Source organism: Eutrema salsugineum, unplaced genomic scaffold (genome assembly GCF_000478725.1).
Source record: "Eutrema salsugineum unplaced genomic scaffold, Eutsalg1_0 scaffold_5, whole genome shotgun sequence".
In the NCBI taxonomy this organism is placed as follows: domain Eukaryota; kingdom Viridiplantae; phylum Streptophyta; class Magnoliopsida; order Brassicales; family Brassicaceae; genus Eutrema; species Eutrema salsugineum.
In genome coordinates this window covers 1127695-1154818 of record NW_006256612.1, presented here as the reverse complement: position 1 = coordinate 1154818, position 27124 = coordinate 1127695, and the positions used below count along the sequence as shown (strand labels likewise).

Here is a 27124-nt window from a genome sequence, read left to right as displayed (position 1 = left end):
TAAGGAACCAACAAAAGTGTTCGAAGATAATACTGCATGTGTCGCTCAACTCAAGGAATGTTTCATCAAGAGCGATCGAACAAAACATATTCCTCCAAGGTTTTTCTCTTACACTCAAGAACTCGAGAAGAATCAGAAAGTGGATATCCAATATGTTCGCTCGAGTGACAATGCAGCAGATCTCTTTACAAAGGCGCTTCCCACTACATCATTCAGAAAACATGTCTATAGTATTAGAATGCGCTGACTGCGAGATCTATGAAGGAAATCTATATTCATCACTTCCAGAGGGAGATTACGTTATTGTACTCTCTTTTTTTTGTCATGGTTTTTGTCCCACTAGATTTTTCCATGATAAGGTTTTTAACGAGGCAATACGTAATACATTATTAGTGATGGATAATCAAGAGGGAATGTTGAAAAACTGATGATTATCCACCTAATACTTCTAAAATAAAGTAAATATTGTTGTTACATACCCTTATATTATCCTTATATTGAGTTGTTGTTACCAACTCTCTAAACAGTATAAATAGCCATGCAAAAGATGGTGTTAATTGAAAAAACTCTTCCTTCAGACCTCGTCCTTCCTCCACTCGATCTCTCTCTCCACTTTACATATAAAACATACACATATATACACATATATATATTAAGTAAATCTTATCTATATATAATATTCATAAGGTTTAAATTTCTATTATTTATGATGTTAGACTAGGATTTCTTTTAACTTTGTCATTTTTGAATTTGACAAATAATTTCCTCATCAGACTACTTACAATAGTTAATTGAATATAAAAAAAATATTGAACACTTGCAATGGTAAGTTGAAAAAAAATGATATAGATTAAATTCGGAAACCCGCATTTTAAATCTTTACTAGATTTTATCCTGTGCATTCGCACGAGAAATTTATCAAATTTTGTAATGTAATTTATAACTTTTTGTAGATATAATTTTTTTAATAACTGATAAAGATTTATTTTTTTGTTTATGTATGTAATTTATATTTAAATTTTTCTGTTAGTATTATTATGACCGTGAACATAAAAACATAGTTATAACCCGATCATTCTAATAATCGAAGAAAGACAGTTATTATAAAAACATAATTCTAATTCATTCATTCTATTAATCCCAAAAGGACTGTGGTTATAAAAACATAATTTTTACCCATCTGTTCATATTACTATATAATAACATATTTACTAATTTTAAAATATTTTTAACTTAATATATTACATGTCTTTTAAAAAACCTAAAAGAACCTAACATGTTCCATCAAATTACCGTATAATATAAATATTTACCAATCTTCAATATGTAAAATTTTTGACTGATTGATTATGATTAAAAAAAACACAATAACATATTTGTTAATCATATGTTTATTTTAAAAATATTATTTAAATTTCAAATGTTAAATTAAATCTAAACTATATTTAAAGAAGTTTAAAGTAATTTAACTTAATATCTAACTTTTTAGACTTAAACTTAAATACAGTTTATTAAAATATTTTAAAATTTAAATTAAATATAACTTATATTAAGAAAATCTTTAACTATCTAAATTGATAGCTAATTTTAAATTATTTTTTTAAATAAAAAAAATGTATTTTTAAAAATAATATCGCAACAAAATAGGATAATCTTAAAACAGTTTTCAAATAATTGTTTTTAAATAAACTTTGGGATTATTTGGATGCAAGTACTAAAAGTGCTTCTGTTTTAATATAATAGATGGATGAAAAAAATAGCACTTTTAAACCTTTAAAAATTAAAGAAATTAACACTAACACTATAAACCCTTAGAAAAATTATTTTGACATATTAAACCTTCAATCTAAGTAATTTGTGTCAAAATAATTTTGGCACATTAAACCTCCAGGGATTCACTTGCGGTGCGAACGAATTATCCAGATTGAAGGTTTAATGTGTCAAAATAATTTCTCTGAGGATTTAAAATGCTAGTGTAAATATCTGGCTATCTTTTTCATCATTGGAAGTTTAAAATGCGATTTCTCTGATTAAATTTAGTTGAAAGAATTTGTTAAATTTATAATAGAGGAGATAAAGCTAGACATATGACACTTATTGATTGGGTGAACAAACTGTTTTTAAATTAATATATAAATAGATTTATGTGTTATGTTGTTATTGGTTGCAGAGATTTTGATATTTTTTCATCTAAATTAGTTGAGATCATTTATTTCATAGAAAATTATATTCTATTTTAATTTTTTTATACCAATAGATATTGGTTTAACTTAATTTGGACATAGAAATAACTGTATTTTTATTACATTTTTCCTATTAGCATCTGTTGGAGAGAAATTCGATTCTTCCTAGGTGGACGAATCATATGATTGCATGTGGCATCTATGATTTTTTTGTAGATACAGAATCTCCGGGCCAAATTAGATTTTGTATTGGGCAGTAGGCCCAACACAATTTAAGCATATAGCACCGGACATCAAATATATCGGATTCAGGAGACCTGACATGAAAGACCACCTATTCCAGGTTTCCTCGTACCTGATAGCGAAGGTCACACTGTCAGAAACAAGGAGGTCAGGAACTGAATTGTCAGGAGAAGGATATGTTGCATTCTTTATGTCCTAGACTTAAGCTCAATAATCTATAAAGGTCGGGATCTAAAGAAGAGTAATCCACACAGATACCTGATAACACCTGATTTTGACCACTTTTCACCATTGATTTCAAATACTTTTTCAAAGGTTTTACTTAGTTTTAGGAACTTTTATTATGATTTCCATGTATTTGTAGTGTCAAGGCTCTTTTCAGGAAACTTAGAGAATATGATGGTAAAATAGAAGAAATCCACATTTTTAGCTCAGAGTCAGACCGTCAGAAGTTCAGCCTCAAATGAAGACTTTCTCACCGTCTGATTCAGCTCAAATTTAGAGACAATCAAGAGGAGACAACCTGCTTTCCATACCACTTTACATCACAAAGATCCAACGGTGAAATAAAAAATACATGGAAAACAAGTTGACCCAGTTCACCAGTCCCGGAAGACTTTCACCCGCGAGAAACACATGTTTTACTTGCCCTGGAAGACTCTCACCCCCGATGGACCTTAGGACGAGCCACAAGGCCCAACATCCACTTCGCCATTTCTCTTCAGTGAAGCCCTAAATGAGACCTAGAAAACCTTAGGACCTATAAATACATTGTTTAGCAGCCCTAAACGGGTGTGTGCTCCTGTAATGAGATTTTGAGCCACCAAACTTTGTTTTTCTAGGGTTAGGTCATGGAGATGGGGATTCTTCCCCAGATCCATTGTTCTTCCTCCTTTTTATCTTATTAACTTTTCTGTTTCATTCTTTTGCATTTTTCTATGTCTTTTATCATTCATTGCATCATGTAGATTAGTCACAGAGAGTCAAGTTGTTTGAAGATATCGACAAGCATATATATCGATTAGGATTTCTATTGTTCTTAGCCATATTCTGGATATCATCTCTTCTAAGTTATTCGTAAAGCATGAGAGTAGATTCATGATCTATTCTCTGAGCCTAGGATCGATCAGAGCCACGAGAATGCTGTATCAGATCATCCGTACCTAGCTTCAGAAGAACATAGTCGCTATAGGAGTCGAAAGCTACCTATAGAGAAGATATGAGCAGACGAATTCAATGTTCAATGCATGATCTTAAGTTTAGCATGAGAGCGAGATTTAATTGCTAGATCTAAGAGATTAGTTGATTAAGGTGACGACAGTCGGTTAATCATACATGTGTTTATTCTAGTTCAATGCAGATTCCCAGAAACAGATGAAGATAAATCGCCTGGAAGCTAATTGGAAATGCCACCGTACATGGATTAGAGTAAACCAGAGAAGTCTAAATCGCCACCTATGAGTTAGAGAGTCTTTAGTTTGAGTCGATATGGTTTAGATGTTCTTTTAACAATTCATCCTGCATTGCATTTCTTGTGAATATTAGATTAAGTTTAGTTTAGGATCTTAACCAAAAAACCCAAATCTTTTATTGGTTTATGAGTTTGCTTACTTCCCAGTTTGTTGTTTCTTGCAGATTAGACATCCTCCTTGTGGATCGACACCCTAAGTCCTACAACGTACATCTGTGCACTTGCAGACACTAAGGTTTTATAAATTTAAAACTTTTGGAGGACCAACGGGCTTGTTAAAAAATAATCCTAGGCCCGCAATCCCACCAAGTTGAAGCCGCAGATGACTATATATATGTCGAGTTTCTGCCAAAGCAACATAGGAAGTAAACCAAATTCAGAAACACCCTAAGTTTTTCTTTTTCTGCTTATTCTCTCCTCTGTTTGCCCTAGTTTCAGAAACCTTTGAAGCATTGATCATTCAAGGAGAAACCCTAACCTCGAGCGAAGGTCCTGCGACCAGTGTGAAGCTCCCTGCGCATGTGAATCACCCTCAGGCGTGATTTTGATCATCATCTTTGGAACTCTAATCTGAACCACCACCACGGAGACTCGCAACCTCCACACCACCGAGATGAGCCCTATTTGCCACACCTGGTGAACCATCGACCATCTCATCCCCTTCCTCATCAGATTCTGCACCAGAACTTTGAGAACAATCGACTTAACATCCTGATTAATCGATTGGAAGCCAAGCTGAATCAGTTTCTTGCCTCCCAAGCCCTCATCGATGCTGCCCTGCGAACAAGGATAGATGATGTGATCATCGGCCTTAACAAAAGGTTTGATGAACTCTCTGAGCATGTGAAGACACTGCAGGATCAGAGAACCAAAGCTAATGACGTGTTGGATCAGAGAATAGAGTCTGTTAGGGAAGAACAAGACAAAAATAAATTCAACATTCGGCAAAACGAAAGGGAGCTGCAAACCCTAACCTTTAAGATCAATGACTTTGATAAGGAGCTGAATGAGAGCAAAAACCAGACCTACGACTACACATTGGAGCTGTGGCAAGGCGTAGCAAAGGTTGAAATTAAGACAGAAGAGCTTGATGCTACTTTAGACAAAGTTGTCTATGCTTTGGATGAATTAGAAGAGAAAGTTGAAAAACTTTCTAAAGATCATAAGGAGTATGATCTGAACTCTGGAATCAATGATTTGGATACCCAAGACGTGCCTGACAACCAGTGGAAGCAAGAGAACAACAATGGAGAAGAAGAGATTGAAGAAGCAAGCATGGAGAGCCGGAGGGAGCTGACCGCGGCTGCAAGCTCTTCACCCGCGGCCAGAGCCACTCCCACCGCGGCTCCGAGCTCCTCGCCCGCGGTGGAGCACAACTTCTCAGACTGGGAGAACTTTCAACCTCTTTCTGAAGCCTGTTCATCAGAAAACCGACCTCATGTGACCAGACCTAGGTTGTTTGATCAAGCTGTCTTCTCAATCACTGCACAAGCATCAAAGGGAAAGGAGGAATCCAACACTTATGCATCTTGCAACATAGTTTACACTTGTGACAATGAGCTTCAAGAGAAATTCTCAGAAGATGAAGAGTATGGTTTGTTTGTAAAATATCCAAACCCTGGGGACGATTCATCTGATGACAACACAGAACCGATAACCAAGAGCATATCCAAAGAGAGACTGGTCGAATTCAACAAGTTTGTGAAGTCCATTCCTCTCTATCTCGCATTCGATGATGTCTGGAAGCAAGGCTGCCTTCAAGTCTTCTTTAGATATAGCAAGGAGACTAAGGAGAACATCTCTACATCTTTCAGAAGAGCCAGGTATCTATCTTTTCCTAGATCATCACCTGATGCAGCTGTTTACAGGATCCATCTCAAAGATCCCCAAGAAGCCAGTGATTACACAAACAAGATCAGCAAAGAAGCACTTGAAGAGTTCAACCAAGTAGTTCAGACCCTGCCAGAAGGAATTTCGTTTGCTAGAGCATGTAGAGACTACATGATAGGCCACTTCTTTTGTGACAGCAAAGAGTCAATCCAAGAGATGAAAGACTTGTTCACACACGCCCAAGAAGGAAGACCAGTTCGAACTTTGCACAAAGTTCAAGACAAAGGTCAATTTTTTATCTCTGGTGACATTAGAGGTGAAATATTCCTCAATATTCTTTGTGATTCTGGAGCTTGCATTAACATGATGTCAAAAGCAACTGCTTTGAGACTTGGCATTAAGCACATCTCAAGTACCAGGACAAAGATTAATTTAGCAGATGATTCAAATGCAACACCAAGAGGGATAGCCAGAGACATTCCTCTAAGAATTGGAGATTGCATTGCACCTGTCGATTTATACATAGTGAAGACCAAAGATGACTCTTATCCAGTTATTCTTGGATGGCCTTTCTTAGCAACTGCTGGAGCCATCATGGATGGGGCCAACAGGCGAGTTTCCTTTGCCAATATCGACAAGGACATCTTCTATGAAGCTAGACCACTTAAAAGCAAAAGAGGAGAGCAAATAGCCCAAGCATTTGAACCAGAAGAACTCTGGAGTGATGAAGAACCTGCAAGACAGAACAGGAGGATTTTGAAAAGGACTTGTCTTAAGACTAAGTCTTTTTCTTTGCAAAGTCTAGCTAGGGACTATAAACCAAAGCGCTTGATGGGAGGCAACCCATTTTAGGTACTTATTTGTTTTTGTTTAAGCTTTCTTTTTCTATTAAAAGATTTGTTTTTCTTATTTTAGACAGGCCTTAGTATGCCATAAAAAATAAAAAATAAAAAATAAAAAAAGAAGAAAAGGAGCTGACCGCGGTCAAAAGAGGTTCGGTCGCGACCAGCAGGTGTTTTACCACGGCCGCGACGTCTTCAACCGCGGCCGGGATGTCTTCATCCGCGGCCAGCACATCCGGCCACCTTGGCCACTTCCATCCACCCTTGGCCACCTCAAATCCATCCTTGGCCACTTTCACCACCACCACCACTTTGTTCAAATCAGTTTTGGATCCCTAGCATCCAAGTTTGATCAAGCATCACCACCACCAGGTAAGTTTTCTTTCCCTTAAACTTTTTAAATCTTTCACATACTCTATTTCTCATCCTTGCCTGATTTATTTCACACTGGGAGCAGTGTGATTTAAGTCTGGGGGAGGATTTCATCCATTTCTAACCACATTTTCTTGCATGAGCCTTGCATTATGCATTTTCTTTAAAATTTTTTAAATTTTTTGATTTTTATTAAAACCTTTTCAAAGTCTTTTTAGTTTTAAAAAGTGTTTTCAAAGGTCAAAAACATTTTGAGGGAATAATGATAAAATCGATGATGATAACCAACCTGTTTGCTTCTGCACCAATCACTCATAAAAGCTCTTTCAAGGTTTAGTACTAGACTAGGCGGTAGCTAGAGTACTTCCACTACTAAATCCCACCAGAGGACTTCTATTCATGAAGATCTTTTCTGCCAGAATATACTAGCTCATTTTACTTGGACTTAATCTTGACATCTAATTTTCTCGTCAATGGTTTTAAAAAGGCATCATAATATACATCTAGGACATCTTTTCCTTATTGATACCACTCTTTGTTGTCCTAGATGGCCAGTTCATCTTTAGCTGGTACCACACCCTTAACCCAAACCTTTATGTTCTAACCTCCTGCATTCTTTTGAGTCTAATTTGACAGATATGTGCAAAAACGCCGGAGAGGGAGGAACAACATAGTTTTCAGTCACTCAAGAGAAAGACTGAAAGAGACCAGAAGGGAGTGTGCCAGAAATCTTATGATGCCTCAGAAAAGCTCATTCTTAAAGGTAATTTTCGTGCTCCCTAAGACTTCAAGTCAAAAGGTGTTTCCCATTTCTCAAAAAAAAGAAAAAAAATGAAAAAAGAGAAAAAGAAAGAAAGAAAAGCAAACTAAAAGCCTAAAGAGTCTTAGAAGCCGAAATCACTTGAGCCAAGGCAATAGGTATTTACTTAAGGAGTTATGGATTCACAACCTGGACAAAAATCCAAGTCTGGGGGAAATATAAGGAGAACCTGAAGAAAGGAGATCAGAAATCTTGAAGCAAGAAGAATGTGACTGAAACTATGGGGGCATTTACAGTTCCATCCTCTCTTGCTGTTTTGCATAATATCCTGTCTCTCCAGAAAAAGGTAACCTTAAACACATCAGCCTTACCATTAAAAAACTTTTTTGATACCTACCCTTGAATGCCTTGTTTAATATCCTTTTGATGAGAACCACTGAAACCTTTAATGAATGTTAAGAGCTAGTTGACTGGAAGTTAGTTCTAAGTGTGTGGATTTTCGCATGACGGATTAACGAACTAGTTATGTTTGTATTTTGGTGAGAATTTTCTAGACTTGATCTGATTGATGCATTGTCCATAATTAAAGTCTAGAAGTATGGTTGCTGATATTTTTGAGTTCACTCGCATTTTTGTTGAATGATATTTTTCAAGATTAGATCTTGTTTTGTTTGAGGACAAACAAAGTTTTAAGTCTGGGGGAGTTGATAACACCTGATTTTGACCACTTTTCACCACTAATTTCAAATACTTTTTCAAAGGTTTTACTTAGTTTTAGAAACTTTTATTATGATTTCCATGTATTTGTAGTTTCAATGCTCTTTTCAGGAAACTTAGGGAATATGATGGCAAAATGGAAGAAATCCACATTTTTATCTCAGAGTCAGACCGTCAGAATTTCAGCCTCAAATGAAGACTTTCTCACCGTCCGATCCAGCTCAAATTTAGAGACAATCAAGAGGAGACAACCAGATTTCCATAGCACTTTACATCACAAAGATCCAACGGTGCAATCAAAAGATACATGGAGAACAAGTTGACCTAGTTCACCAGTCCTGGAAGTCTCTCACCCTCGGGAAACACATGTTTTATCTGTCCTGGAAAACTCTCACCCCCGGTGGACCTTAGGACGAGCCACAAGGCCCAACATCAAAGCCCACTTCGCCATTTCTCTTCAGAGAATCCCTAAATGAGACCTGGAAGACCTTAGGACCTATAAATACATTGTTTAGCCGCCCTAAACGGGTGTGTGCTCCTGTAATGAGATTTTGAGCCACCAAACTTTGTTTTTCTAGGGTGAAGCGATGGAGATGGGGATTCTTTCCCAGATCCATTGTTCTTCCTCCTTTTTATCTTATTAACTTTTTTTGTTTCATTCTTCTGCATTCTTCTATGTCTTTTATCATTCATTGCATCATGTAGATTAGTCCCAGAGAGTCAAGTTGTTTGAAGATATCGACAAGCATATATATATCGATTAGGATTTCTATTGTTCTTAGCCATATTCTGGATCTCATTTCTTCTAAGTTATTCGTAAAGCATGAGAGTAGATTCATGACCCATTCTCTGAGCCTAGGATCGATCAGAGCCACGAGAATGCTGTATCAGATCATCCGTACCTAGCTTCAGAAGAACATAGTCGCTATAGGAGTCGAAAGCTACCTATAGAGAAGATATGAGCAGACGAATTCAATGTTCAATGCATGATCTTAAGTTTAGCATGAGAGCGAGATTTAATTGCTAGATCTAAGAGATTAGTTGATTAAGGTGACGACAGTCGGTTAATCATACATGTGTTTATTCTAGTTCAATGCAGATTCCCAGAAACAGATGAAGATAAATCGCCTGGAAGCTAATTGGAAATGCCACCGTACATGGATTAGAGTAAACCGGAGAAGTCTAAATCGCCACCTAGGAGTTAGAGAGTCTTTAGTTTGAGTCGATATGGTTTAGATGTTCTTTTAACAATTCATCCTGCATTGCATTTCTTGTGAATATTAGATTAGGTTTAGTTTAGGATCCTAATCAAAAACCCTAAATCTTTTATTGGTTTATGAGTTTGCTTACTTCCTAGTTTGTTGCTTCTTGCAGATTAGACATCCTCCCTGTGGATCGACACCCTAAGTCCTACAACGTACATCTGTGCACTTGCAGACACTAGAGTTTTATAAATTTAAAACTTTTGGAGGACCAACGAGCTTGTTAAAAAACAACTCTAGGCCCGCAACCCCACCAGTACCCGAAGAAAGACAACATCCAGGAAGACAACCTCGATAGCCAGATCCAGGCCAGCTATAAATAACTTCTTAAGCGGGAAATACTATTCAAATTTTCCCCAACTTGATAATTGGAATATGAGTTTGGCTAAGTCGATTGCCCATACCCTTGTAAACCCGTGAGATCAGCACTTAATGCTCAATGCTTTCATGTGTCAGGTGATAGTGACTACTCACGGGATACAGAAGAATATAGTGGCTTAGCAAAGGCCATAGCACGTCTGAATCGCCGAACTCGAACCGTACGTACACTGAGAGCGAAAAGGATGCACCAAGAGCTAATCTGACAGCTGGCAGAAGATGCCATGGAAAGCTTGTGAGACATCAGAAGCATGACACAATCAACAAGATTCGAATCCAATCACGCTGGATCCCAAACCGACCCGTCGACCCGACAGACTAAGGTCCGACTTGGTATATTAATCCAGATCAGGTAAAATTATATAAATACTTAACTCTTTCCAACGAGATATGAGTTCATTCTTTTTGCTTCCTTTAATTAGGTTTATGCTATCTCTCTAGATACTCGTAACTCAAAGGTTTAGCACTCTCATTTTTCGGTCATCACTCCAAACACTTTTTTACTTCCACTCCATGGCGGTTCCTAAACAGTGGAACATTTCCACCCCCAAACTCTTATACTTCTTCTCTTTTCCACCTCAAAGAGCCTACTAAACTTAGGCCCATATAGACTCGTTCCTTCATAAGAGCTTTCAGCCCACTTTTCTTTCCGTATTCCGATCTTTTTTCCTCTCCAATTTACTATTTTGTGGTTTTTCTTTTACTATTTTTTTACTTGAGCGTCAGAGAGCCATCAGAAAAATACTCTTCTATCGTGTTTTCCAAACCTTTACATCTTGCTCTTGTTGTGTAGGAGACTTACCTCCGAGAAGACAAAAAATCTCCTAAACAGCATCCAATAATCTCTTATTTGTCTTTTTACCTTTTTTAATTAAATAGATTCCAATAATAACTTGTTTAGCTTCCAAAATTTTTTTTTTAGCCAAACAGCTTCCAAATTCTTTTAATTATCTTTTTAACTATTCAAATCCTAACAATTATCAATTTTAAAATTAATCTTTCAACCAATAATATACCAAATTATGATAATCCACCAAAAAAATAACTGTTAATTTTATTTTATTGAGAATTTTAATCAATTTGCAATAAAATAACAAAAACATAAAAGAAATCAAAATGTGAAATAAAATAGTGGAACAAAAAACACAATTATGTGGAAAGTCTGGGTTTGGATCAAAGGCCCAAACAGTTTATCTGGTAGTCCAGTAACAGGCGATCTGGCTACCCCTTGGCATTAGTCGGAAGGCATTTCAAACTCGGGATAAGTAGTGTGGTGGCTCAATTGGATCTCATGGATCTCATGGCTCGTTGACTCGAGTTCGCTCGAAGCTCATGGTGTCCGTTGAACCGTTGAACCAGGGAGAAGTCCACTTTATAGTACTTTGGTGCGTTCCTACCGGGGCCGACCGGATCAGCCGATAGGGTTTATCCAAAAAAAAAAAAATAGTAGATTATCAATTGACATAATGAAATAACTCTATAATTTTACTCTATTTTTAAAATAAATTCATTTTTTATTCCATTTTAAAATGAGACGTGAAGTAAGGGTGGAGATAATTTTGCTCCAAATTTTATTTTAAAACAAAATTTAGAGTACAATTGGAAATAGTTTTAGAGAAATGTTTCATCCATCCTCTTCGGTATGCACATGTGGTGTTTGTGAAGAAGAAAATGGTAACGTGAAACTACCCGATAGTTGAACAAGGTAACTATAGAGAACAAGTATCTCTTGCCAGTAGGCTAACTTATCATATCAAAACCAGAAAGACTAAACTTTTTAACCATAGAAAATAAAAATCAACTCAAACTCAAATTCGTCCAGCATGAAAAGATATTCACATGCATGCGTCTTTAGTTATATTTATAAGTTGTAGCACCCTTCTTATCAGGCTTCAACGAAGCTTCCATTTCTCAATTACAGATTGATACACTTTCCCAGTTTTTTCTGGAGCTCCTTTGTCTCTTTTTCCGCCCTCTCCAGATTCTCTCTAAGCTTCTTAATCTCATCGCTTGACCGTTTCTGGACTTCGTTTGCTCTCTTTTCTGCTTCAAGTCTTGCGGCTTGTTCTTCACCCAGCTGCTGCTCTAGCCTGTTTGATGTTTCTCTCAGCTTTGTCTCCACCTGGACAACAACATGGAAACAGTAAGTTGATTAGGATGCTATAACACCATTCTATGACATAAATGGCAAAATGAAATCTACTAAGTTCTTAGTACATATTGATCAACAAAGAACAGCTTTTGTCTCTACAGCTAATTTCTTGTAAGGAGACAAACTGATTGAATCAGACAGCTTAACCCATTAAGTAACTGATATACTCATTCCAATTTGGTACATTCTCTGTAGAGTGGTATCTAAACAATATTCTAGACTGTAATAAATAGAATTACCATCTCTGTGATGCGATTAAGTTGCCGGTCATACGATATCTCTATCTGCTTCTTGAATTCAGATATCTCATTCTTTGAATAACCCTTCAGCGATTCAACCTCCTTTTTCTGGTCACGTAGCTTGATAGCCTCTTCCTGAGAAAGCAATCAATTATAAGCATTCTCTGCTTCAAAACAGATCAAAGGAATAAATCGAAAAAACAAAGGGAAATTTACCTGTAGCTCCTGGAACAATTCATCTGTAAACGGTTTTCCATTGTTCTTTCTAGCAATAGAATCAACCAGTGAGAGAAGCTTCTCAACTTGCTCAGCTTTCTTGCTCTTATCCGCAGTCTTGTTATCAAACAGTACCATTCGGTTGTCACATAGCTCAAGAATCTCCTGCAAACCACACAATTCAAAATATGCATAAGCAAGCTGGAAAAAAAGTCTTCTTATTTATCCTTTTCAAAAATCCAAAAAGACACTGACTTTCAGAAACTCAGGGCAAGCCTGAGCCAAATACTCCTCCAATGTCTCTTCATTCTCTTCCAACTCATCGCCACCCGTGAAAACAACGATCAGATAATCAGCAATTTTACTCCCAAACAGCGTTTGCAAGTGATAAACCGCGGATTTCTCCTCTTCTGAGAGACGACCCCTCACAGAGAACACCAACAGAACAGCACTGATTCCATCTTCAGCCAGAGTCATGCATCTCACAATCTCTTTACAGATAACAGCAGCTGCCATTGACAAATCAAACAGACCTGCAAAAGATCACCCAAGATTAGCAGATCAAACTGCAACACAATTGGACTTGGACTTGAGTAAAGATTCAGACTTTCAATGAAAATAATTGGTCTTTGTTAGTTTACCAGGAGTGTCAACGACATTGATGACCTGCCCATCTTCTTGGACAACTCTGTGTGACTCGCATGTGCTTGTCACTCCTAGAGTACTTACTCTTGACCTAAACGCTTTCTTTCCAAGGATGCTATTCCCTGTTGCGCTCTTTCCGTTTCCAGTACGGCCCACAAGAACTAGGGTTCTGCTAGGGTTTGACGATGAGGCAAATTCCCAATCATCTTCCATCAAATCTCCACCCATCTTGAACAAAGTCATATACCTTTTTTCCTGCAACAAAAACAATGAAATTTTTGTTGATCTCTCTAAGAAAGGGTCAGAGTAAAGTTTTGATCTTTCACAGATTAATCAGAAACTAAACACCCAAAACTTGGTCAAATTTCCGAGACAAAATATATAAATTGCTTGCCAAGAGGAATTGAACAACAACAAAAAGCAGAACAGAACCAGAAGAATCAATAGATCAAAGACAATCGATGAAGCAAAGAAAGAGAAGATAGAAGCTTACTTGCTTGAAAAGAGGAAAGCTGAAGCGACGAGAAATGTAAGATATAATGTACAACTCTTTAGACAAGAAAGCAAATATCTTTATTGCAGCAACTTATACGGAATGACTAGACCAGAAGTTTTGTCTAATACAAACTAATAGTTATCACATGAAACGCGGATTACCTAATTAGAGTGATTATATACCGTTCGATATATTTAGTCTTCATCTTACCGTCAATATGTTGTAATAGGTAAATGTTAAAAGTGGACGATAGGCCCAAATTTTGGCCCATTGTAATTCGGAAGTCCACGTAGACCTACTTTACCCTTTTCTTCTCGAGTTCGAAATTCATGAGAATTTTCCTTTTTTTATTTAATTTTTTTTTCTAGAGAGAGAGGGAAGCGAAGAGAGGAAACCAAATTAGGGCAAAAATTGCGTGCGATTTTTGTTTCTCTTCACTGCGTCTGATGAGTTTCACTTTTCTTCGTCGTGTTTCTCTTTGATTTTGCGGCTTTGCTAGAACAAATTAGGGTTCTTACAATCTGATGAAGGACCCGTCACCGAAGAGGAAGGTGGTTGTACGGCACTTACCGCCTTCGCTTTCTCAGTCCGATCTCTTATCCCAAATCGAGCCTCGTTTCGGTGATCGTTACTATTGGTTTTCCTTTCGTCCTGGGAAGTCCAGGTGAGGATTCTATTTTCATTCTTTCATTTTGTTTAAATGATGTTGAATTTGATTCATGGGTTTTTTCTACTTTCTGGGTACTGCTTACTTTGGATTCTAGGAATTGTTGCTTAATTTTAGGGTTTCTATTAATTGAGGAAGATGATCAATTTATTTCAGGGGAATAAGGTTTGACCCGTATATTACTATTAGTTAATCATCGTCTCTGATTATGTTAGAGATTCTCGCTACCTAGTTCCTGCTTTTATTGGTCTGTCTCTCTCCGTTTTGAAAAGCCTTCTCTACTCAGTATGAGTTTTAGTGTTTCCTCGATGATGTGTGGATGTGCTTGAGGTGATGTGTCTTTCTTTTTCTGTTTCCTCAGCTATAAGAATCAGAAGTTTTCACGGGCCTACGTCGGTTTCAAGGCACCAGAAGATGTTTATGAGTTCGCTGCATTTTTCAACGGGCATGTGTTTGTTAATGAAAAGGGTATTTGACTTTTAATCTGTTCTTGGTGTGACTGCATGTGATTCTAGTAGTGCATATGTAATTGTGGTTTTTTCTGAGATGTGATTATGTGGTTTATATCTGTTAGGTGCTCAGTTCAAGGCCGTAGTTGAATACGCACCTTCACAGCGTGTGCCGAAACCATGTGACAAGAAAGATCCTCGTGAAGGGTCTATTAGCAAAGACCCTGACTATCTGGAGTTCCTTAAGCTAATTGCTCAACCTGTTGAGAATCTTCCCAGTGCTGAAATCCAGTTGGAAAGAAGAGAAGCTGAGCAGTCTGGTTCGTTTTGAAAATTCATTTTACTATATCTTCTATCTGACGAGGTTCGTTATTCTCTCATGAATTAATGGAAATTATTATCAAACATCACTTTGTAGGCGCTGCAAAACCGGCTCCCATTGTTACCCCTCTTATGGAATTTATACGTCAAAAACGTGCTACTGTGACTGGATCCCAGGTACAGTATCTTCCCGTTTTTATTTTTCAACTTAGTTTACCTAGCGGAAAATTAGAGCTTTCCTAGAACGAATATCTTTGTAATTTATCCATTTCGAAATGGAGCTTCTGTTGTTGATCTCTGGTTTCTGTTTAAGCAACAGGGCATATTAGATGTTCGAAGAGGAGGTAGAAGAGCCAGAGCGGTCTCTGCAAACAAGCCAAGTTCAAGGCCCTCGAAACGAAATTCTGAAAAGAAAAAGGTGCGTCTCTGACTTTTAGGGGTGACTAGGCAGCGTAGTCTTTCATTTTACTCGTATGTTACCTTCTTATGGAGAACATGTTGTGTCCATTTTAAATTTTTTGCTTTCTTTATAGTATGTGGAAAAAGACACTTCAAAAAGCCTTCTTCGGAAGGCTACATCAGACATTGGTGGCTCCAAGCAAGATATTCATCAGCCAAATTCAAGTGGAAAGGACATACCAGCAACTGAAACCGTTAATCAATCAGCTGCTATAGGTATTCATAACTAGCTAATAACGTATTTCCCCTATTCATAAAAGGCCCACTTTCCTTCTAATTAATGTTTTTAATCTACACAAACTGCAGCCTCTGTCATGGATAGCTCTCTCCCAGGAATTGCATTGACTATGGATTCTGGGAAGAAAAAGATTTTACTCCTGAAATCGAAAGACAGAGACAATCCTGGTGTAAGCTATTGAACCCTTAACTCCATAAGAAAGTCTTGCAGAACAAAAGCCTTGATTACTTTTTCATCTAGTAATTTGATAGTGGAAGACAGAATCATAAGTCTTGTACAGCTTCTCATTTTTCAATGTGTTAAAATGGCTTTTTAGAACACTCCACCACAACCGGAACAGCAGATGGAAACTAATCTTTCCGGAAGCTCCTCAGCTTCAAGACAGAATCAGAAGAGTGATCTTGGTGGAAGGTTGATCAAGGGAATACTTCAGAAGAATGAGCTGCGACCAAGCCAGTCTTCATCTTTTGTCCAGTCTGAGCAAAGAGTGGAACCCTCAGAAGCAGAAAACTTTAAGCGACCTCCTCGGCCAGCCAACACTCGAGCAGGTTATAAGGGAGTAGGATTTTAGTCAAAATGTTAGCTTCCCAAGTTAGGCTGATAATTTAAAATACAGATGGTAAATGTGCAGGGAAAGACTATCATGTTTCTGGTACCAATAGTGAGAAGCAAGAGAGGCGTACAAGAAACAAGGACAGACCTGATCGTGTTGTGTGGGCTCCTCTTCGTCGTGGTGATGGGTCTAGCGAGGATCAACCGTCAACTTCAGCAGGTTCTGTTCCTTTGTTGACCAATACGTAATTAGTTTAAGTTTTATGGTAGAGCTCCATGACATCTCAACTCATCTTGTATATGATATTTTACAGCAAACAATGGAGAAGTGAAAGAGAGGATATTATTGCAAAGATCTGGAGAATTGGTGAACTCCTCTGGTGGGCACTCTCTTGAGAATGGTCAGTTCATTTGAAGTTAGAGAATGCCATAACCTGTCATTATATGAATCAAGAAAAGTGATGTTGGTTCTGGTTGAACTTCTGACTCTATCCAGGTTCTGCTAGACATTCTAGTCGCCGTGTTGGAGCTCGCAATAGAAAAGAAGACGGGTTTGGGGTGACTGGTGAGGGTAAACCATCCCGGAGAGGAGGTGGTGGTGGTCCTAATTCACAGGAGGCAAGCCAAACCAAAGCCCTTTTTACTTCGCCCTATATAATATGCTCTTATAACCATGTTTAAATAAAACACTCGTTTTCACTGTGTTGCAGAAGCAAATGTGGATCCAGAAATCATCCACGGGTACTTGATATATTCACTTAACAACATATGGTAAGCTTTAGCCGCACGGCTACTCTCCATTACTTGTAGCATTGAACATCAAATTATTGTTTTCTCCACGATCTACTTGATGGCTTTTGTCAACACAATGTTATGATTGTTCTGACCTTTCAGGCTTTATATATCAGCCGTTCCAATGGATTTTTTCCTTCAACGGGAATCTATAAATCTCAATCGAAATGGGGAGTAACACTATCAACATCACTCGGGTTTTTGGGGACTTTTGGTCCAGCGTCGTAAGTCGTAGTATTTGCACATAAAAAAGGCCCTTCTCAAAGTAGGAATCAGCTCAAGGATTTATGAGTTTGAGACAAGAAAGACTCAGTTGCTACTGCCTTTGAAGGCTCTAGCGGTTCACGGTACCTGCACCCCCCTTTTGACTTGTGCTGTGCTACGGACAAGTGGGTGAGAAGTGAGAACTTACTCCCGAGTCTGAGTAATGAAATAAAGTCAAAGTGTATAGGGAAGCAGGAAACACTGTGGTTTTATTTTGGGTTCCTGAGAGGTCTTTGAAACGTGATTTCAGGATTTAACCATAATAGTTTGATTACTGTGAAGTAAACTTCTTCTTGCTAAGTAATATTTTTCATGTGGAAGTCGGTTATTTCAGCTGATTGTTTTTCTTAATAACTTATTCCACCAAAATAATGTTTTGCGTGTCACCAAGATTCCTGAGTTTTTATTTCTTGTGAATTCTCGAATGCATGGTTATCGTTATTATCACCTTTATAACGTGTATCTCATAGTGATGATCGCAAATTACATTAAGCAAGATCTGGTAAAGTATTTTTAAGAAGGATATTGCAGAGTCAGAGATTTTGCTTGCAAACGGATGAAAAAATATCAAGTTTTTAAGGGATCAAACCACTCTTCTAATGTGATCTAGCCCCAAAAAATATTGGATGATTCTCATATCCGGACCAACATGTGCGGATATTCTTCATGGTGATGATACCTTTACAAATATCAATATTGTTTTAGGAGAGTTTCGTCCAATGTCTTAACTATGTGAAACTTCTTTCTAATTTTGTTGTTGCAAATTTGGATACCGAGGAATGATCTTATTTTTAATCAGAAGTGGTGGATCATACCAAACATGAGTTCAAATTTTATTAGAATAGATGTTGCTTCTCAATAATCTTAAAATTTTGGGAGTATTAGTTTTATTAAAAAAAAAAATGTTAGCTCTGATTGGTAACATGTATTTTTGAAGTTGAGTTTTGAACTAACTTTAAATTAAAAAAATTGTGTGGTATAAACTATAGATTATTTATTTCGGCAAAAGAAATTTATATTAATTTGAACTTAAAAAGTCAGAGTACAATATGTTTGCCAACTAAATCGGTGGATAAATACAGTTTGCAAAGAATATGTGGTTTGGAGGCCCTTTCTTGCTAAAATATGAGCTGCTTCAATAACATTCTTTTAGTATGTGTACAGTAGATATAAACTACGTTAGATTTATCATTTATGTAATAAGTTTGTTATAGAAATAAAAGTTAGGAATCTTGTCAAACAACTCAACAAAAAGTTAAACCCAAACTCAAAATTAGTTTTAAAACAAAATTATGATTGATGACATGTTTGAGTGAAAAGTGAATTACCCATAACTCAATCTAAACACATGATATTACTCATGTTACCAATCAGACCTTAAATAAACAGAGACAAAATGTTGAGGCATCCATGTCACATGTAATGTTCTATCTACAACGAAATCCAGTATACTAATTACTAAATGCTGAAAAAGAAAGTCAAAACCTTTATATACTTCCCATCAAAGTAAAATAATGTTATTATACTTGGAGATCAGGAAAAAATAAAAGTATTCTGAAATACTAAGGAAGGAGCAGTGTGAAGTGTGAACTCTTCATATCTTAAGACATTGAGGAACACTCAGAGCAAATCTCTTACCAATCTACTGTCTCGACAAACTTTGCCTGCTTATGTGTTATGTCCAAATCTGTCTCTATCCTGTGTTTTATTTTTTCTTGTGGTGGTACAAAATTCAGAAACAACTGTATTCGTAATTAATGACCGATTGCTTCTTCACCTACTCTCTCTCTCTCCCTCTCTCTCTCTCTCTGTAATAAGCCTATGCGGATCCCATCTTAGGGCAAGACTCTAAAGAGTTTGACTTTCTCGGAAACATGCCATTTTCTCGAGAATTTTCTTGAATTGTCCTCCTTTGAAACTCGAATTCAGCTTCTGGGTTAGCCTTGACTCTTGATTTGGAAAGATGGGTAACAAGATTATCTCCATGATGAAGAAAGATAGCAAAGATGGATCTAAGAGCAAGAGAATGAATCGTTCACAGAGAAAACTGCTTGCCGATGAAGAGATGTTGCATCGACGAGCTCTGTCCATGGCGATTCATCAAGCTCAGCTTTCTCAGAGATTCGATGGATCCATGTCTAGACGGGTCGGCTCTACAAGCACGAGGAAACAACGGGCCCTCTCTGATCCGTTTTCTAATGGCAAGCAGGTCTCACTACTGAATCTCCACATTTGACCACAAATTCTTAATCTTTTCTAGAAAAGTTCAAAGCTTTTTCACTCATCCAATCCTTTATATATAATATATATGATATAATGATTATTTCGCCTTTTTGGTTCAATAATATTGATTGAAAATAGCTGTTGGTTTAATGATTGTTGGGAACTTTTTTATATATATGAGAAGAAAAGGTCATAACAAAAGTGGGAGAGGAAAAGATTCTTTGTTACAAAAATTGGATAAGAGATGTTATTAGTTCTCAAAGATCTCTAACTTTTCTGTTGGATATATCAACTTTATCCACAAAAGAAATGTTCTTATACTGACACTGGGTTGGGACCAGATAAGTAGTGATCAACTTATCTAAAAAACTATATTTGGCCACACCACAACCTTACAACATAAGTAGTGATCAACTTTTCTTTGTCTAAAGAGGTTTTTGTCGCTCCTCTTGTTTAAAAATTTGCTTGTCATTACAGTGCAATTTATGCTGCTATTGTTTGCAACTAAACTGGCTTTGCTATGACTAAAGAATGAGTGAGAAAAGAAGTCTTGGTTTTCTGAGAGAGAACTGAAATTGCATAACTTTTCTGGTTGAGAGTGAATCTTCTTCACTTATTGGTTCATATCACACCTTGTCATTGCTTTATAGACTGATGCTGTAACTGCTCTAAAACTGATTAAAGAATGAATGATTATAGAACATTAGTTTTGAACCATGTATCTACTTTCTTTCTTCAGGTACCTGATTTTTCATCAGAGAGCTTGGCAGTGAAGAAATTCGTCCTGGTGCACGGTGAAGGTTTTGGAGCATGGTGTTGGTACAAAATTGTTGCCTCATTGGAGGAGTCGGCACTGTCTGCTATTACAATCGACCTCACTGGATCCGGTTTTAATATGACAGACACAAACACTGTCTCTACATTGGAGGAGTATTCAAAACCATTGATTGAGTACATCGAAAATCTCCCTGAAGAAGAAAATGTTAGAATTGCTGTATAAACCATTTGATCCCACGAATATGCATAAGGAAGCAATGAGATACGAGTCTGTTGTTTTATGCAGGTTATTCTGGTGGGTCATAGTACTGGAGGTGCGCCCATTTCATACGCGTTAGAGCGGTTTCCAGAGAAAATCTCCAAAGCTATATTTGTATGTGCAACAATGGTTTCTGATGGCCAAAGACCCTTTGATGTTTTCTCTGAAGAGGTAATAAACAAACACTCTTGAGTTGCATTAGAGTAAACGAGATATAGTTTTTGTTTCTGTTGTGAGAAACCGTCTACACTGCTGCAGCTTGGTTCCGCTGAACGGTTCATGAAAGAGTCACAGTTCTTGATCTATGGGAACGGAAAAGACAAGCCTCCTACGGGGTTCATGTTCGAGAAACAACACATGAAAGGCTTGTATTTCAATCAATCACCCAACAAGGTTAAACTCAAAGACACTAATTCTTGAACTTCACTGACCGGTTCTTGATAATCACCTGTCAAAGTCTACACCTGTTTAATCGATTCTGGTTTATGGTTTTTCAGGATATAGCATTGGCGATGATCTCAATGAGACCTGTACCGCTTGGACCAATGATGGAGAAGGTAACTCTGACCGCAGAAAGATACGGGAAAGGGAGAAGATTCTATGTTCAGACGCTAGATGACCGTGCGCTCTCACCAGACGTTCAAGAGAAGGTAGTGAGAGAGAACAGCCCTGAAGGAGTCTTCAAGATCAAAGGAAGTGATCATTGTCCTTTCTTCTCAAAGCCTCAATCTCTCCACAAAATTCTTCTCGAGATTGCACAGATTCCTTAAGAAGATCTGAGATTTCTTTTGGAAGAGAGAACACTGATCATACTTTGAAACGAGAATACTTTCATTCTAATCCTCAAAAAGTCATATTCCTTTTGTATGCATTTTGGAATCGATTCATAGATCATATATCTTATCATTTGAAGATAAAAAGTCGTTGAATACACAAATGGCCCTGTATTTAAAGACTTTAGTGATACATATACAGGAAGAAGAAGAATACAAAACAAGATGAAGATTGAACATAGAAATCGGCGACAAGAGAGAAAGGGGGTATCTATATAACACAACACTCTTATTATTCCAAGTCTATAATGCCGAAATTGGAGAGAAGAATCTTAACTTGGTCGACAAGGTCTGAGCCTGTTGCATACTCGGTCAGCATCCCAACCGCGAAACCAAACATAGCCCACCTGCAAACAAACACCATTGCAAGCACAGAGAGATATCTCAAGTTTAGTCTTGGATCAACCACAATTCTTGTATGAAAGAACTCGATATATTCAAACACCGAGGAATCGTGTAGTATTAGGAAGCAGAAGACACGCATGAAAATTCCGTCTACTTAAGACAAAATGCACATGCAAATTGGGCAAAACAAACACTACAGAACTCATCAAAGTGTTTCTAAATTTGAAGGGTCCTGCTGCAGATGACTAAGCATCAACGATCACCAAATTGTTTTAAAAACCAGGGCAATCAGAGTAACATCACTCTATCTTACTGCAAGAACACATTGAAAACTCATCAAAGTGTGAAACTTTAGGCTCTCTGTATGTCAGAATTTGAAGGTTCTGTTGCAAACCAATGAATCATATAACATCAGGAATCATATAAGCTTATGGAGAACCACTAAACATCATCGAATTTACATACAATATCTCAAGTTTAGTCTTGGATCAACCACGGTTCTTGTGTACGTATTAGTAAGAACTCGATACACTCAAACACCGAGGATTTGTGTGCTATTATCAAGCAGAAGACGCGCATGAGTTTTAAGACTTCCTAAGACAAATGCACAGGCAAATTGGGCAAAAGCAAACATGACAGAACACATCAAAGTGTGAAACTTTAGGCTCTCTGTATGTCTAAATTTGAAGGTTATGCTGCAGAATGACGAAACATCAACGACCACCAACTTGCTTTAAGAACCAGAGCAACCCACAAACCCAATGGAGAATCAGGGCTTTGAAAAAGCAAGAACACAATGCAAACTAATGAATCATATAACATCAGGATACATATAAGCTTATGAAGAACCACTTAACATCATCAAATTGTAGTCAGTTTGTTCTCTAAACTACCAGTATCCAAGAAGAGCCACAATACTCAAAATTCATCTCTCTCTTAGGACCAAGCAATCAAATCCGAGAATTGAGACCATAGTAAAAGTAAAGGAAGTAACCTTCCATTAGAGATCTCATTTTTAGGTTGGAAACCAAAAAAGGGGCCTTGACCAGCTGCTTCAAGCTTCTTCTGCTTAAAGTAATCCTGAAGCTCTTTAGCCTTCTGTCTCTGAAACTCCACCGTAATTGCACTCTTACCATCAACAGCCACCGATATCTGCGGAGGAGGTGGCGGAGGAGAAGAAGACGGCGTAGGAGGAACAGGTTTCTGCGATGGCGAAGGCTCCCGGAGAGTAGGAGGAGCCGAGGGTCTTCTCAAGGGACCTTCGGTCTGAGAACATCTGATAACGAATACACATGGCTTAGTCGCTGAGAATCTGAAAGACGACGAAGTTGTTGAGGAACAAGATGAAGAAGAAGAAGAAGAAGATGGATTAAGAATCCTGATACATTGAATCGGCGAAGCCACTGACATCATTCGTTTAATGGGTTTCTTTAGTTGAAGAATTGTTTTGATGTTCGAAGCTGTTCTGTAGTAAAGTCTTTTGGTAATGTCTGTGTGGATGAGATATGGCCAAGTCTCAGCATTTGCATTTGTCAAATGGTACTTTGGAATCATCCCACGCGCGTAGAAGGCGCGTGAACTTAACCAACACCATTGATTCACTGAATCCATAAGGCACAAACTGATTATGATTAAGTTTAGTAATTTACAAGGAACTCAAAAGGATTAACATTTGAAGTTTTGTTTTTCTTTTTTCTTTTTTGGATTTTCTACTCCAAAAGTTGTGGTGTGGATTCATCATTACAGGACAGGGTAGCATTAGAGATGTTTGTACATTGAATAATCTTTAACACAGCACAAAATTGACAAATCAAGTGGCTACAAAAGGTACACACACATCCAAAAGTTCCTCTTCTTATCCAATCTTCTTTTGCAAACTATATTCATCTCTCTCTATATGTATATATAACAAAGGTGCACAGGATAAGAGAGTACAGAAACTCGGTCGGAGAAAGAGGATTCTATCTCAACTATATGAGCTGCTGCCATTGAAAACCCCTTTGCTCTGAATACATATTGGCCAATAGATCAAGGAAGGAGACACTGGTTACATGATTGTGCACATACAGCTTTTGCTACTTCCATGTTGAAACTCGTTGTCCGAGTCATCCACTTCACTGCAAATTCAACCATGTAGCATAATGTTTTCAACATGTTCTACCAAACTCGAATACTTGTATCATGGTAGGTGATTGGTGGTAAATACTTGTATAAACAAATGACGAGGAAAAGAAAGACAAACGTTGAAAGATCGCTTAATTACAACTCAATTTTTCAGAAAAGAGAAAACCATTCTGTCTATGAATAAATACCGTTAGTCTTACTAAACGGAAATCTGCTAGTACTATACAACTATACATTCAAGAAATGAATACATAGAATATTTTTTGGATATGTAATACTGTTTCTTACTCATGATATAGTGTCTTACAAAATTCAAACATGTAAACGATATTACCATCAAATCTAAGACTATGATCTTAAGTTTACATAGAAGAATGTGGAAAGATCATGACATGTGATGTTCCTAACCAATTTTAAGCAGACAAGGAGGGTCAATTTGACTTGTTTCATATAAGTTGCATCTACATTTATGGAATAAAGGTTATTCTTTAATATACACCAAAAATGAAATCTATCAGCCACACATACATAGAGCAGCCGTGATATTTTTTGACAAATCTTTTTTCATAAGAGAGAGAAAGAGAGAGAGAATTCATACCTAGGCTCAAATTCTCTGACCTCAGCAATCTCAATACCACAAGTGTCAGGCCACTGCACTTTCCTTCGATCTGCGTGATCCAACACGCCATCTCTACTCACATCATCAACATCAGCAAGAACAACGTCGCTGAATGATCTTTTCTTCAGGCTGCTCTTAAGCGCAAACCTATTATTAGTGACTACACCATTATAGTCCACACTCGATACATGATCTTTCGGTTGAGAAGAATTGACTCGGATAGGAGATGGATCCTCCTCCCGTCTTTCAGATTTGCGACCAAAGCATACAAGAGAAGTGCAGCGACGCGAGAGCCAGTTCTTAGACGGAGCTAAGTGAAATTTGGTATCAGTTTCCTCAACTACCAAATGATAATGGTTCCATGGTGATACTCTTACTGGTTTTTGTTCATTTTTCTGGCCCAATAGAAGAAGGGCTAAACCGTTGCTATACCCAGAAGCTGATGAAGAGAAGAATCCTCCACCTTCTGCTGCAAATAACATCTGTGATAATGCTCATTTGCACATCCAAAAACTGTTTTTTTTTTTTCTTGTGCACACTCCAATCCCTAAACCAAAAGTCCAGAATCAAATCACTAATTCATAATATGCAAGTATCAAAACAAACTTCTCATTTTTTTTCTTTCTTCTCTGATTTGGCATGAAAAGTTCGACTAAATGCAGCTAATCAAAACCACAAAACAGAGAGTACAAACACTTTCTTGAATCAGTAACTAAATGGGTTCACAATAAAGCTACTAAAACACAAGTCTGCTGCAAATAACATTTGTGATAGTGCTCATTTGCACATCCAAGAACTAGTTTTTTTTAATGTGCACACACTCCAATCCCTAAACCAGTATCCAGAATCAAATCAAATTCACAATATGCACGTACCAAAACAAACTTTTCAATTGTTCTTTCTTCTCTGATTTGGCATGTAAAGTTCGACTAAATGCAGCAAATTAAAACCACAAAACAGAAATTGCATTCATTTTCTTGAATAAGTAACTCTGATTTGGCATAAAAAGTTCGACTAAATGCAGCAAATCTAACCAAAAAAACAGAAGTTACAAACAATTTCTCGAATCAGTAGCTAAATAGTTTCACCGTAAAGCTACGAACTTTAAACACTTCCTAGTGAGTTCCACTTTTCTTTCACCTTTAGATTTAGAAGGAAACAGTAAAAACAAAAACCAAATTGGCGAAAAGAGGAAGAGACTCAAGATTTACCTGACGGATCTGAGAGACGAAGAAGAGATAACCGGAGAAAATGCCGGCGAAAGCAGAGAGAGAGAGAGAGTGAGAGAGAGGAAAAATACGATTTTTTTTCCTAAAAGGAGAAGCTTTGATGGGTTTGCTTTTGCTATGAAAAGGCGACTCATAAGTAAACTAGCGGCGCGTGAGTGGGTCCGGTTTAGAAACCGACCCGACATTGAAAAGTTAGCATTTTTTCGATGGAGATTACAAATCTGATGTTATGATTTTTCGAATCAATTCAAATCACTTTGGAGGCGTTGAAATGTCGGAACTTGTAACTTCTTAAAAAAACATTTCGATCTGAGGACAAATCAATCAATCAACAACGTGAACTGGATCAAACAAAAGGATGAAATTGTTATTATTGGAAAAATTATTTTTCCCTCCGTTTCACAAAGAGTATCGTTTTAAGATTTTATTTTTGTTTCATAAAGAGTGTTGTTTTATATTTTCAATGCAAAATTTTAAACGATATTCCAGTTGTAACCCTATTAATTTAATATATTTATTAGATAAAAACAAATTATTTAAAGTATTAATAAGGGATAAAATTGTACTTTTAATAATTTTCTTAATATGTGTGAAAAATGTTAGAATGACACTCTTTATGTCAGAATGACACTCTTTACTAAAGTTACATGGTCATATGATTCATCAAATAGTAACCGGTTAATCGAACGAGGAGGGTAAAAATATGATTGGAAAATTTGACCTTGATTGTTTGCCAGTTTTGCAAACTTGGTTTTCGTAGAGAATAGTTATATTCCAATCTTGTGAACAATACGTATTATTAGTAAATGTCTCCTATAATGGTTTGCAGTTGTCTGTTAATGCATTTGATTTAACGAGGTAGATAAGAGGTTTTTTATAACGACGACGCCCAAAGGCCACCCATTATTCACACATATTCGAGGAAGAAGAAAGCCCAAATTACAGGAAATGGTTCAGCAAAGGATGGGACAGATGGATTAGCTGACGAGGGAGCTTAACCCTGGAAGTTACTACTATAGTTAAAGAATAAACCACAGTTAGTGGGATCCCGAGGTATGCAACGGATCACGTGAGAGAAGGTGATGTGTTCTGGTGTGCACAGAAGAATATATAAGTAAAGAGGTTGGAGGTAGTATCGTTTATCGAGAAATTAATCAAAGTTGTAGA

The 27124-nt window shown here is 37.2% G+C and overlaps 5 protein-coding genes across 5 annotated transcripts; 2 read left to right on the top strand and 3 right to left on the bottom strand.

The window, feature by feature from the left end:
• Nucleotides 1–11785: 11785 nt before the first annotated feature.
• On the bottom strand, nt 11786–13894 carry LOC18991672 (immune-associated nucleotide-binding protein 9). Its single transcript, XM_024153351.1, has 6 exons — nt 13804–13894; nt 13307–13565; nt 12921–13198; nt 12666–12830; nt 12450–12584; nt 11786–12180 (listed from the first exon to the last, which is right to left on the bottom strand). The coding sequence occupies exons 2-6, from the start codon at nt 13551–13553 to the stop codon at nt 11974–11976; spliced, it is 1032 nt and encodes a 343-aa protein (XP_024009119.1). The 5' UTR covers nt 13554–13565; nt 13804–13894; the 3' UTR covers nt 11786–11973.
• A 241-nt stretch (nt 13895–14135) lies between these two features.
• LOC18991671 (regulator of nonsense transcripts UPF3) lies at nt 14136–17911 on the top strand. The gene is made up of 13 exons (XM_024152813.1): nt 14136–14470; nt 14835–14941; nt 15048–15242; nt 15341–15420; nt 15563–15661; nt 15777–15918; nt 16009–16109; nt 16257–16488; nt 16572–16712; nt 16807–16893; nt 16989–17110; nt 17203–17263; nt 17387–17911. Exons 1-12 carry the CDS (start codon nt 14331–14333, stop codon nt 17239–17241), a joined length of 1485 nt encoding a protein of 494 aa, XP_024008581.1. The 5' UTR covers nt 14136–14330; the 3' UTR covers nt 17242–17263; nt 17387–17911.
• A 1315-nt stretch (nt 17912–19226) lies between these two features.
• On the top strand, nt 19227–21727 carry LOC18991670 (putative methylesterase 14, chloroplastic). Its single transcript, XM_006414988.2, has 5 exons — nt 19227–19757; nt 20511–20753; nt 20835–20978; nt 21066–21200; nt 21305–21727. Exons 1-5 carry the CDS (start codon nt 19512–19514, stop codon nt 21575–21577), a joined length of 1041 nt encoding a protein of 346 aa, XP_006415051.1. The 5' UTR covers nt 19227–19511; the 3' UTR covers nt 21578–21727.
• Nucleotides 21680–23485, bottom strand: LOC18991669 (light-harvesting complex-like protein OHP2, chloroplastic). The gene is made up of 2 exons (XM_006414987.2): nt 22980–23485; nt 21680–21987 (listed from the first exon to the last, which is right to left on the bottom strand). The coding sequence occupies exons 1-2, from the start codon at nt 23396–23398 to the stop codon at nt 21873–21875; spliced, it is 534 nt and encodes a 177-aa protein (XP_006415050.2). The 5' UTR covers nt 23399–23485; the 3' UTR covers nt 21680–21872.
• A 218-nt stretch (nt 23486–23703) lies between these two features.
• On the bottom strand, nt 23704–26065 carry LOC18991668. The gene is made up of 3 exons (XM_006414986.2): nt 25940–26065; nt 24708–25275; nt 23704–24102 (listed from the first exon to the last, which is right to left on the bottom strand). Exons 2-3 carry the CDS (start codon nt 25208–25210, stop codon nt 24033–24035), a joined length of 573 nt encoding a protein of 190 aa, XP_006415049.1. The 5' UTR covers nt 25211–25275; nt 25940–26065; the 3' UTR covers nt 23704–24032.
• Nucleotides 26066–27124: the final 1059 nt, after the last annotated feature.